The sequence below is a fragment of the Carlito syrichta genome, unplaced genomic scaffold (genome assembly GCF_000164805.1).
Source record: "Carlito syrichta isolate Samal-C Ts95f unplaced genomic scaffold, Tarsius_syrichta-2.0.1 Scaffold288685, whole genome shotgun sequence".
Taxonomy (NCBI): Eukaryota; Metazoa; Chordata; class Mammalia; order Primates; family Tarsiidae; genus Carlito; species Carlito syrichta.
In genome coordinates, this window is record NW_007232781.1 from 61225 (window position 1) to 74783 (window position 13559).

General features: G+C 34.3%; 1 protein-coding gene across 8 annotated transcripts in view; it reads left to right on the forward strand.

Annotated features, from left to right (window-relative positions):
• CNTNAP4 (contactin associated protein like 4) overlaps window positions 1–13559 on the forward strand; it is a 275112-nt gene that overhangs the window by 41999 nt on the left and 219554 nt on the right. For all 8 annotated transcript variants that reach the window (XM_008053817.2, XM_021710358.1, XM_021710357.1 and 5 more), the window contains exon 2: window positions 651–761. In XM_008053817.2, the coding sequence (XP_008052008.2) occupies window positions 651–761 (111 nt within the window). The remainder of the gene's footprint in view (window positions 1–650; window positions 762–13559) is intronic.

A 13559-nucleotide genomic window follows, 5' to 3' on the forward strand; every position in this document is an offset into this window, starting at 1 on the left:
TGGGGGGGGGCAGGGAGGGCAAGGGTGGTGGGATTAACAGTAGTCAATATCTATCAGGGGATGGGGAGACACCCCTTATCAACAAGGGTGCCTGAATGATACATATTGGTATACCTAACCCTTAACTGTACCTCACAATTTTAAAATAAAAAATATGTTTTAAAAAATAAATAAATAAAGTGTGCTTTCTGATTTTAAAATGTTTTTTGTTTTTCCATATTTTTTTGTTTTCCTTTATTTGGAATACTATTTGTATAATGGCTTATGTGTTTTGCAAACACTTTTCTATTTTATAATTTTTTCTTTTTACTTCATGGTGTCTTAATTTTAATGTGGTTAAATGTATACATCTTTATCTTCATAACGAAATATAATAAACATTTTCTACCTTAAGATATGTTATATTTTACCTTCTATGATGTGTTCCTTCTCTATTTTCCTATTCTCTTGCCTTTGAGTTCTTCTTTTCTTATTAAACCTACTACTAAACCTACAATAGATTACTGCATATAAGCACATATTTTCAGAGATCCTAGATCCTAGTTTTTGATGTTGTTGTTTTGCTTCTTTATTTGTTTTGGCTATTGATTCCCAAAAAGCTGTCAGCATTGTACTAACTAATCCTAATGTGGCATTTTTCCTCCTGGCAGATGATTGTGATGATCCTCTTGTGTCTGCCTTGCCTCAGGCATCATTCAGCAGTTCTTCTGAGCTCTCCAGCAGTCATGGTCCTGGATTTGCAAGGCTAAATAGAAGAGATGGTAAGTCTGCTTTTCTCCTCTGATTGGTCCAATAAAATCACTATAATTGATATATTGTAAAAAGGAGCAAACTTCTAAATAAGCAAATGGTTAAGACTCATGACATGTATGTGACATCTAGCTTTTGTTTTGGAGTGGCAAAAGGGTACATCATACGTTTCAGTATCCAAAGAACTGAGTTCCTTCAATCTGGAAAGCTTTTTATATAACTTATAAAATAAATTTTTAAAAATAATATACAATAATGATGTATACAGTAGTAATGAAAACTTAATTGACCTTCTATTTCAAGTTAAACAAAGAAGTCTGCCAGAAGGAATTTTAAAAGACGCTAGTTATTAAAAAATAATAACCCCTAGGTTTTGTTAATTCTCAGTGTGGTTTACATGATTTTTCTTTCCTATTCTATAATTATAGAAACATAACAAGTTTTTCCTGCTCCTTTAGGAATACTCAGTTCACATTGTTTACTATCTCTTAGGTAGATTGTGTTTGATCACTTGACTATGTTTAAAGGAAAGTAAAGATAATTAAATGGCATCTTGCTGTAAAAATAAGAGAGAATTTCAAAACACTTTGTGCTTAGAGACCGTATTCTTGTGATTGTTTTTCATAATATGCTAAAGTAAAAGTAATCTACACATACGTTGGAGGAAAAGAGTCTTTGCAATATTAATGCAGAAAACATTTTGTAACAAAATAGACACCAACATTATGTATTGTTAAATCCATGCTTCATATATTATTCCCTTCTCTCATGCTGTATCAGTCATCCACTTATTTTAATTTTACTCCTTGGTGTTATCTTTTGTGCTTTTGCTTAATGTTTGTGCACATTGGACATCACAGATTGTGTGTGTGTGTGTGTGTGTGTGTGTGTGTGTGTGTGTGTGTATTTTGCCATTTGGTACTATATATACATATAAAAAACACAGTTATAATTGTAATATAGATATTCGTATAGCATTTTGACATGATTTTAAGTTTAAATTTATTTAAAAATATTATCTAATATTATTTGTGATATCCACTTATATGTGCTTCTGAATGGAGATATCAATGGAGAATAATAACTGAGATCCTTGTATCAAATGGGAAATTGGGGGAAATACTTCAATTTGCGTAGATAATGCTATTCTGTTCCTTTTAGATGCTTTGTAGTGAGAGTTAGCCAACACACAGGACTGTCTCTCTCCATTTGCTGTTCTGAATCCCTGACTGATCAGGCAGGTGGGCTTTCCGGGCCTTTCTGACGGCCATTCCAGATCTTGCGCTTATGGTCCCAGCAGCAGATGCTATCACATGTTGATCTTAGAACATGGTTTCCATCCATCCTTTATTCCTCTTTGAAAGGAAAGCAGTTTTATGCTTGCCACTATTTCATTTGAGTCATAAAAGCATTCACAAAACGTGGTCCTCTGAAAGAGACACAAAATTTTAATTTATCTATATATTTTTATTTCCTTTGTTTAGGTTCAATAAATCACAAAACTATATGTTATTATTTGATCAAATCATATTTTCATTAATTTATGTACTCATCAGGAGTCTCCATCAGTGGGACTCATTTTCATTCTTAATTCATTTCTGTGGCTCTTGGTAAAGCACAATATCAAACTTCATGAATCTCATTTACATGTTAATGAAACTGAGAAACAAAACAGGATCATTTTAATTATCTTTTGCTGGTTGTCAACCTACTTGATTACATTTTTCTTTTTTTATTTAGTTTTTCTTTTTTTCCTCTATTAATTACATGAAGTTTTCATAAAAGAACATCCAATTTTGAGTGATTTACTAAAGATTATATTTTATTTCTAGTATTGAAACATTCCTTATAGTATTTCAATCAGGCTGGGAAAGGGTGTTCAGGCAAATCAGCAAATTGTGCATAAATCAACTAAACTAGCAAATAAAAGTCTTAGTATTTTAGATATACAGATAGAGTGGCTTCTTTTCTATAGAGTCTGAAAATCTTAGCGCCAAATAATGAAAAGAAAGGAAATGAAGAAACTACCCACTAGTTTTCCATCTGTGGGATAAAAAATGACATGGATAATACTGTGAAATGGACTATGGCCCCATTCTGAGGGAAAGGGATCAAGAAAAGGCTACGGTTAAACATAATGATTCCATTTATACCACTAGGGAGGGAGAAAAATTTACTTTTTTGAGGTATACTAATTTAATTTTGCCACATGAGTTCTGCTGTGGCTTGAATTGTAGCCTTCAAAGCAATGTTTAAGTCCTAACTTAGATACTTGTGAATATGACCTTATTTGGACACAGAATCTTTTAAATTTTTATTATTTCTGTATTTTGATAGCTTTAGGGGGTACAAATGGTTCTTGGCTACATGGTGGCACTGCATAGTGGCCAAGAAGTCTGGGTTTTAAGTGTACCCACCACCCCCACCTGTTTCCAAACAAGATTTATTAGAGAAAGAAGAGAGAAAATAAAGAGTGACATGCCAGAGCTGCCATGGGTGAAAGAAACCGCCAATTGGTGATTTTTTGTCCTTTCACTTCTTCCCATTCTCCCTCTTCTGTGCTGTCCCCGCCGCATACTGGCACAGGTCTGTGGCCTGATAGGAACCGTGCAGCACAACAAGAAGTGAGCGGTAGGAGAGTGGAGCTCTGGCTTCAGTCAGATCAGCATCCCTGGCAGCATTAGATTTCCATAAGAGGCAACCCTATTGTGAACTGAGCATGCAAGGGATCTAGGTTACCCGCTCCCTATGAGTATCTAATACCTGATGATACCACCCCTCTCTTGTCACTCCCCAGTCCGTGGAAAATCGTCTTCCATAAAATCAGTCCCTTGTGCCAAAAAAGGCTGGGGGCCGCTGCTTTATATCATTCTCTATGCCTTTGCAGATCTTTAGTTTAGCTCGCACTTATAAGTGAGGACATGTGGTGTTTGGTTTTCTGTTCCTGAATTAGTTTATTTAGGTTGATGTTCTCCAGTTCCATTCAAGTTGTAGCAAAAGACACTATTTCATTATTTTTGGTAGCTGAGTAGTATTTCATGTATTCCATATACATATATATTTCATTACATAAATACATAACATTTCCATTATCCACTAATTGGTTGATGGGCGTTTAGGTTGATTCCACATCTTTGCAATTGTGAATTGTGCTGTGATGAACATGTGGGTGCAGATATCTTTTTTGTATAATGATCTTTGTTTCTTAGGGTAGATAACTAGTAGTGGGATTGCTGGATCAAATGGTAGATCTACTTTTAATGCTTTGAGAAATCCCCATACCAAGTTCCATAGAGGTTGTACTAATTTACACTCCCACCAGCAGTGTATAAGTGTTCCCTTTTGTCTGCATCCGTGTCAGCATCGATTCTGTTTTTAATAATGGCCATTTTGATAGGTGTAAGGTGGTATCTCGCTGTGGTTTTAATTTGGATTTCCCTGATGATGAGTGGTGTTGAACATTTTTTCATATGTTTGTTGGCCATTTGTGTATTTCCTTTTGAGAGATGTTTGTTCATGTGATTTGCTCACTTTTTGATGGGATTGTTTGCTTTGTTCTTGCTGATTTGAGTTCTTTGTAGATTCTGGATATTAGTCCTCTTTCAGATGTATAGTTTGTGAATATCTTCTCCCATTCTGTAGGTTGCCTATTCGCTCTGTTGATTATTTCTTTTGCTATGATGAAACCTTTTATTTGAGATAAGTCCCACTTATTTATTTTTGTATTTGTTACACTTGCGTTTGGAGTTTCAACCGTAAATTCTTTGGCTAGGCTTATGTCTGTGAGAGTTTTTCCTAGGTTTTCTTCTAGGATTTTTATGGTTTCAGGTCTGACATTTAAGTCTTTAATTCATCTTTAGTTAATTTTTGTATATGGGGAGAGATAGGGATCAAATTTTATTCTTCTGCATGGACATAGAGATATAATCAAATTAAAATGAAGTTATACTGGATTGAGAAGGGTGCCCAAAATCCAATTTCTGTGTCTTTATAAGGAGAGTGAGATATGGGGATTCACAGAGACACAGAGGAGATAGAGAGTAGACAATGTGAAGATGAAAGCAGACAGTAGAGTGATGCAATTACAAATCAAGAAATGTCAAGGAATGACAGGAGTCATCAGAATCTAAGAAAGGCAAAGGATTCTTCTCTAAAGCCCATTCCCTACCGACGCCTTGATTTTATGCTTCTAGCTTCCATGAAGTGAGAAAATAAACCTCATTTAAGAGCCCAGTTTGGAGTACCTTATTACCGTATCCTTAGCAAACCAATACAGATTTTGGTATAAGAAATTTAGTGCCATTGGAGTTAATACCTAAAAATATGGAAGTGGCTTTGGTATTGAGTAATGGGCAAAGCCTGAAAGAATTTAAGGCACAAGAGAGAAAAAACCTGAATTGTCTTGAAAAGTCTATAGTTGTAAATATGGTGTTTTAAAATACATCTGGCAAGGACTCAGGAGGAAAAGAGGATCATGTTATTGGACATTAGAAGAAAGGCAATTCTTGTTATAAAGTGGTGGAAAACTTGACTGAATTGTACCTTACTGGTGGGTAGAGAATAGAACTTGTAAGCAATAAACTTGAATATGTACCTGAGGAGATTTTCAAGCAAAATATAAAAGGTGTTCCTTGGTTTCTTCTTTAAGCTTATAGCAAAATGTGGGAAGAAAGAGATAAATTGAGAAAGGAGCCAGGTGCGATGGCTCATGCCTGTAATCACAGCACTTTGGGAGATAGGTGAGAGGATTGCCTGAGTACAAGGGTTCAAGACCAGCCTGGGCAACTCGATGAGACCTCGTCTCTTAAAAAAAATTAGCCGTATGGGGTGGCACATGCCTGTTGTTCCAGCTACTTGGAAGGCTGAGGTGGAAGGATCGTCTGAGCCCAGTAGGTTGAGACTGAGGTGGCCATGAGTGTGCCACTTCACTCCTGCCTGGGCAACAGAGTGAGACTCCGACTCAAAATAATAATAATAATAATTGAGAAAGGAGCTGATAAGCAAAAAAGGAACCAGACATAATGATTTGAAATATTCTCAGCCTATTCATATTGCAAAAAAATGTGAAGGTATGCTCTGCAGAGAACATCAAGGGTGTTGGACAAATTTTGCTAGAGATTAGACATGTGACTCATGAATTCAATAACCATCTCTAAAGAATCCAGGGATAGAGATAGGGTTATCCAGGAAATTGTCTGTATAATATTTTCATTGTTGGAGTTTCCATATAAATTTTAGTGGGTAACTTAAAGCTAAGTATACATTGACTCTTACTGTTTTCAGTGTAATAGTTCAAACAGGTTGTAATGTTTGAGAGTCCAAATGTGTTCTTTGATAAATATAAAGAAGTCACATATCATAGTACTGTTCCTGAAGTTACAATATGATCCAAATGTAAGTCTTTATTTTCATGTGCTTGGGAAGTCTTGGAAATAAGTTATTGCAAACTGATATATTTGTGTATATAGGTAAAATAATACGATAGTAAGTAAAATTATTTTCTAAAACAAGGTAAAATACTTATATACTGAGTGTAAATACATATGTGAATATTTGTTTAATTATGTAGCAGATTTCTTCCATAGCTGACAAATACTGTGAATTTTCTCTCACCTATTCTGTAAGATCAGACTATTTCCCATTGCAAAAACTGGAACATTTGTCTATATTTTCTCATTTTCTATTTTTAACCACAACTGAACCCTTCCACTCTAAATGCATGTGAAACAATGTTTTCCCCTATGCCGACAGAATTTGTTGTTAAAATCAAGCACGTATCTGTAGAGAAACCATTCCACTCTAAATGCTTGTTAAACAATATTTTCCCCTATACACAGAATTTGTTGTGAAAATCAAGCATCTATCTGTAGAGAAATTAACTTGCTTGGTTAATTGACAGAGATAACTCCCATTCTTGGATAATGTTCTCTCTAGTCTTTTGCCCTAAACTATTGTGCTTCTTTGCACACAACTATTATGCTGAAATAAAATTCTCAAGATACATTTTCAAGGTGTGCTAGATACATGTCAGTGCTAAAGAAAACGGATCCCCAGAGATAAAAATATAATAAGTGATCCTTTTGAGACAAATGTTTTCTGGTTTTAAAACATCTTTAAAACACTTTACTTTATGATAATTATATTTTTAAAATGATAGTATTAATATATTTAATAATCAATGCTTTCTGTATGAAGAAAAAGAATAAGAAATGACTTTTGAATAGGATGAAAAATCTCAAATCTAGAGAAAAGGAACTCTTTTTGGTACAATTGGTGTGAGTCTGAAATTTGTCTGGGAGGTCCCATGACCAGGCTGGGGTGAGTTAACTTCCCTGAGTGAGTTAGATGATACCCCGTACTTGCAGAATTTGTTGGAAAACAAACAATGCCAGCAATTTATTTGTTTCTATATCATCTACTTTCCAATCATACCTGGAATCTGATGTGCCAAGTAAGCCCTTGGCACTTGAATAATTACTTGAATTGCAAGGGTTCCCCATCTTCCTGCTGATCTAAGCTGTGGCATATGGCTTATTATCTTTACCTGATTTTGCCTGTTTTGTGCCCTAATTTAGCTCCAGGATTAGATCCACAGATGTATAGCTCTTAATATTGGTTTGGAAGCACTGAAACCTGACCCAAACTCTGAATAGTCACCTTAGTAACAGAACATGAGCTTTCTGGACACATTTGAATTTAAGCTTTGCCTCTTTTGGACTCTCTCCTGTGAATCATACAATTTTAGGTGCAGAGCAACTTCTTTGGTATTAGACATTTTTAGGATTGATAAGATGGAAAAGGTGCATGCAAAAGAACACTCAGGGAAAGGAAGTTATTTATAGGAAAGAGCAATCTAATTAATTAGGCTGTTGATGAGTAATGACTCAAAAGTATGGAGTTCTAAAAGCCTTTAGAAAATAATATATACTTCCCATTTCTATAAAGTCACAGAATAAGGATAAAATAATAAAATAAGCATGTTAAAATTAAAGTATATATAAGGAAGTTAAAGCTAGGTTGATAGACTTCTATGAATTAGAATATATAATATATATATATTTGGAAGAATCTAGGTTGCTTATCCTTTTATGAATGATATTGACAATTATAATAAATATATAAAGAAAAAAAGATGAACCTTTGATAAAGCTTTGGAAAATGAAGTTCCAGATCAATTTTATGATCAGCAGTGTGTCACTTGTGCTAATAGGTTATATTTTGTATATTGGCCTTGAAAAGGTGAAATAAAAATGAGTGGAGATTTACATCTTTTATTTCTCAATATACCCATATCCTCTAATCATCGACGTGAGAAGTGTTTCCTACCACTTCTGAGATTAATATAGAATCAATTCTATTCTTATATCAATTCATTTAATTTAACAACAGAGGTGATTGTCCCCCTCACCCGTTGCTTCTCTCTCTGACTTAGATATTGCTCTTCAGAACATGCTCCACCCACACCTGATCTCTCTGCCAGTGTCTTGATGCGCTCTTTGTCTTACTTTTATTGCCCTTGTCTGCTCATAGCACATATTCTTCAGCGGTAAATCAAACTGATAATGTCACTTGTGGGAATGTGCCAAGTAGCCAATCCTCAGTAACAAGCAGTTTTGCATCAGGAGAACTAGATTATAATACTAAATTGTGGGTGGTATTGGGAAATAACATTACCTCTCTTTTTTTCATTTCTTATAAAAGTATGGGGTTAAATTTGAAGATCTCTAAATTCTATGGCAATGTGCTCCTTTTATGTATAGTATTCTATAGGCAATGAATCTATCTTTTCTTTCGAACTCACCCTAAGAATGGCAGTCTTTAAAGTGTGTGAGAGAAATTGATAGCCCTTAAATAAGAAGGTAGGGGAAGTACCCTAAGTCACATTATTCTTCTAAGTCCCTTCAAACTAAAAGACACAGGTGTTCTTGGCTTAGGAAATGTTGTCAGCTTTCATAAGATACAGGAATTCAAATGATAAATATGACCTACAGAAATTGATTCATTGGTTCAAATTTCATCACTTAAAATGTATTCATAAAGCTAAAAATTATCACTAATACTTAACTCACATTTATTTTAGTATATCTCTAATATGTTTTACATTGCTAAGTAGGAAAATTTTACATGTAGGAATAATGAATAAACAGCTAAACAATCAAATGGGTCTTAGATTGGGTTCCCTAGACACACACCTGTAGCTGATGACTGAGGCGCAAGTGATTTATTAGGGCACAACTGCCAGGAGAAAACAGTGAGGGCATGGGGAAGCAGGGGGAGGAAGAAGCAGCCAAAGAATTTCAGAAGTCCTAGGCACAGCCTGATCCCCCAGGAAACTCTGGATGATAAATTTTACCTAAGACTGTCTTACTTCAAGGCAAAGTCACTGAGTCTAGAACTCCATCTGGCTATATGAATGATTAACTTAGAAAAGTTACCTGCTATGTTATAAAACTGGTGGCAGATTTGGTGCCTCGAGAAGGTCCTTATTGGCTTCCTGATGGCTGTATTCTTGATTTGTACTCACATGGCCTTTCCTGGGTGCGTGCCAGTGGAAAGAGAAACATCTCTCTGTTTTCCTCTTATAAGAGCACTATCCACATCATGAGTGTCCCACTCTCATGACATAATCTAACCCAAATACCATTACATTGCAGTTTAGAGCTTCAACATATGAACTTTGTGGGGACACAAACATTCAGCCGATATTAGTTAGCTACATTTCTAGAAACGAGTAAACCAACTACAAAGTGTTAATTGCTTGAAGTATCTGAGAGAAACCAGCCTTCAGAGGCAAAGATGCTAAAGAAAAGGAAATACCATGTAGTGAGTATGACATTTTTTGTACCAAATAACAGAGTTTTAAAAATATATTAAGAAAAATGAACAGAACTAATGGTAGAAATAGATGCTACATATAGAAATACCAAATAGTGGGTTATTGTTATTGTATCTCTCTATGTAGCTTATTGGACAAGCAGGCAAAAAAAAAAATCAGTAAAAATACAAAAGACTTGACCAACAAAATTAATAGGTAAATATGTAATTTATATTGATATAATAAGTACATATCTTTAACAACTGTAGCAAATATTCTTATTAGGTATACTTAGAATATTTACCTAAATTTATGCTGTGCCATAAAAAGTGTTTCAACAAATCTCAAAGGATTGAAATCATGTAGGACAAGTACCCTGGCTACAGAGAATTAAGCTAGAAATCAGTAATTAAAAAAAAAATTTTAAAAGCCAGAAAGGTGTGGAATTTAATTAATGCATTCATCCAAAATAAATCTCAATGGAAATTAGAAAACATTTAAACTCAGTGATAACAAAATATTATAAATCAAAATTGTGAGAGCAGATTAGACCATAACTGATGCCTTAATTGCAGATATTACAAAATAAAAAGGATTAAATATGTGTGGTCTATCTATGTATCTAGCTCAAGAAAGTAGAAAAACCCAGTAGATTAAACCAAAAGTAAGTAAAAGAAAATAAAAAATACAAAAGTACATTACTTATTGAAATAGAAAACAAATGTAATACAATTGATAAGCCAAAAACATTAAAAGATATTTTAACAAACTTCCTGCTAATAATTTTGTTTAAATGATTTTTTAAAATTTGAAAAACACAACTTATAACATTGTACTCAAGAAATAAAACTAAAATATTCCTCTGTCTACAAAAGATAAAGTTATAATTAAAATGTTTCAACAAAGAAAACTCCAGGCTAACATGCCTTCAAGTGTGAATTCTTTCAAACACATTTAAGGAATATAGAACTCTAATCTTAGACATTTTCTTCCAGAGAACAGAAAAAAAATAAAGTCAAAATACTCCCTAACTCATTTTAGGAGGCCAGCATAGCCTTGATACCAAACCCTGTCAAGGACAAACAAGGAAGGAAAATTAAAAGCCACTCTCTCTCATGAATATAAATGCAAAATGCTCTAAACAAAATATTAGCATACGTGTGTGAAGGGCCTCAGAATGAAAATCCTCCCTTTCTTGGATGGAATGTACCTGTGCTCTGGAAGTATGGTGGGTTGCATAATCAAAGAAACAGTGAAAACAGGGACTTATAGCTTGATTGTTTGATGCCATTGCGTGTGCAGCCTGAGCATCTTCTTCAGCAGGGGAGGGAAGGATAATGCTAAAGGATGGGGATAGCTAGCAGCAGAAAACTCAAACAATTTTTAATCTCATTCACACTTATTAGAAACTGTTAAAATTAAAGATGTGCTGTTGTGTACCAGATACCTCTTATTTGAAATGTATCTTCTCCACCCCATCTCTTTCTCCAGTGTTGCAGTGACCACTTACAACTCCCTATAGGTACAGAATGATCTCATCTTGGATTGTACCACTTACCTATAGCTTCCTGCTCTATGGCTTCCCAGGTGTTGAGCGATGGTATGTCCCTGGGAGTCCACTGAACATCTTTCTGGTGGCCAGGGATGGAAAGCATTGCCTGCCTGAGAAACTAACTGTACCAACAGAGGATGAGAACTGTTGGATATGAACTTACCCCTTTTGTCCTCAGATGGAAAGTTCTGAGATGCATCTCATAAGTCTGTTCAGAAGTATGTGTGGGATTAGATACCAGTAGCTTGTAGCTTTGTCCAGTCTTTGCTATGGCCTTCCCTCCTTTCTGTTTCATACCCTCCTGCATTCCATACCTGCTCCGTGGGATCGCTTCTTTCATGTAAGCACTTAAGTTGTGTCCTCAAAGTCATGCTTCTCATCACCCAGAGAAGCAGAACAAAATGTTTACTGATTCCTCTTCAAAATGACTCCAAATAATTTACATAGATTCTTCCCCTTCAAGTTGGTAGAGCATAATTCTCTACCTCTTAAGTGTGAGATGTACATATAGCAACTTTTTTCAAACTGTAGATTATGAGAAATTTACAGTTTAGAAATCTGGCAAATACTGCCTTACCCAAGTGATCAAAATTAACATCATCAGCAATAATTTATACTGAGAGCATGTACCCCTGGTTTGATGAGATAAAAATGGCATTTTATCTCCGTGGTTTTGCTCTCAAAAACCTCCATGAAAGACATCAGACATACCTTGAAGAGTAGAACATTCTACACAATACCTGACTAGTCATCCTCCAAGATGTCAAGGTTATCAAATAACAAAAAAAGACAGAGAACTGTTATAACTTAAAAGGACTCTAAGGAGACATGATGACTAAATGTAACGTAATTTAAATTGACTAAATTTAACATCATGAAATGTAACATGATGTAACCTTTATGGGATTTCGGAACAGGAAAAGGACGTTTGGTAAAACTAAGGAAGTAAAAAATAAAGTGTGGACTTAATAAAATAATATATTAATATTGATTCATTAGCTGCGACAAATATACTATCATGTAGTATATGTTAATAATAGAGGAAGCTAGGTATAGAGTATATGGGAACTCTAATATTCTTGCAACTTTTCTATAACCCTTAAAGTATTTTACAATGAAAATTTTATTAAGAAAACATATACTATGCTCGCTTCAGCAGCACATATACTAAAAATTGGAGCAATATAAATACTTTGGCTATACCAATTTGGAATGCAAAGTGGACTCATGGCAATATAAAGTGAATATGTGTGTAAAATAAAATATGATGAAAATACATTTGAGGAGGAGAAAAGAGGTGAGACATTCAATACAAAAATTAGTATGGACTGAACGTCACTTTACAGTTATTTTGATGGGGTTTAGGCATTCATAATTATCTAAAATGTGAGGAGGCTTGTGAAATAAACATCAAAGTCTCACGAGGGCCTGCTTTGTCTCTTTGGTTCTCCCAATTAACAAGATTCTAAGTATGATGACTGTTGGTAGAGTTGTTTTCTGTGACAATAGTAATACATTGTTTTAAGTTTTTTATTCATAGTTTTATAACTTGAAATCTATTCCCCTGCACTATCTCATTTGATTTTTATCTGCAACCCTTTGAAAGGCTGATCTGCATTTGTAATCACGTGAAAAATGGCATCGAAAAATTACATGATTTTATAAGGATATATCTTTATTTCTCCTCAAGTAGGGCATTATGTCAAATATCAAATATTTTCCCCCTCAGTGGGAATTCAGTTATTAGCCTTAAATATCTAATAATTTAAGTAGAAAGCTAGCCCCAAACCACATTTAAGTAATTTAAAGATTATTTATTACCTTTATGTTTTTATTTGTTTTCTTTAGAAAAATAATATATGCTTAACATTGACATGCTTATAAAAAGGACACATATAAAATTGATTATATAATTGGCCATATAAAATATGACTGACTTTTATAATAGATTATAAAAAAGTCTAACTGTATGACAACAAAAAATAAAGTCAGAGACTCTGTACCAAAATGAGAATATTTCTATGGGTTTTTCCAAAGTCTCGTCAGTGACCTTGGCTTTGAGCATGTCTTTCTTAAATGTGCTGGTTCTTTGCCAGAGCTTCAAGAGAAGGCTTATGAAGACAGTTCCTACATGAAGGAGAAACATATTTGAACAATCGTATTTCTTGATTTTTAACTGACTGATAGAATTTTCCAGCTGCCTGCTGGGTGTCTTGTCTCCACAAAGAAGCTCAAATTAGCAACTTAAGTTAAATGCGTCACTTCCAAACTAGCTTCTTCTTGTAGTTATTTTTTTCTTTTCTGGTTCCTGGTGACTTTCTTAATTACATAATTTAAAAATCTTAGAATTATCTTTTGTTTCTCCCTTGAACCTTTCTTCTGAAAAAGATAATAAACTTGATATATCCATGGCTAGTAATGTCTCTCTCTCTTAGACTATGT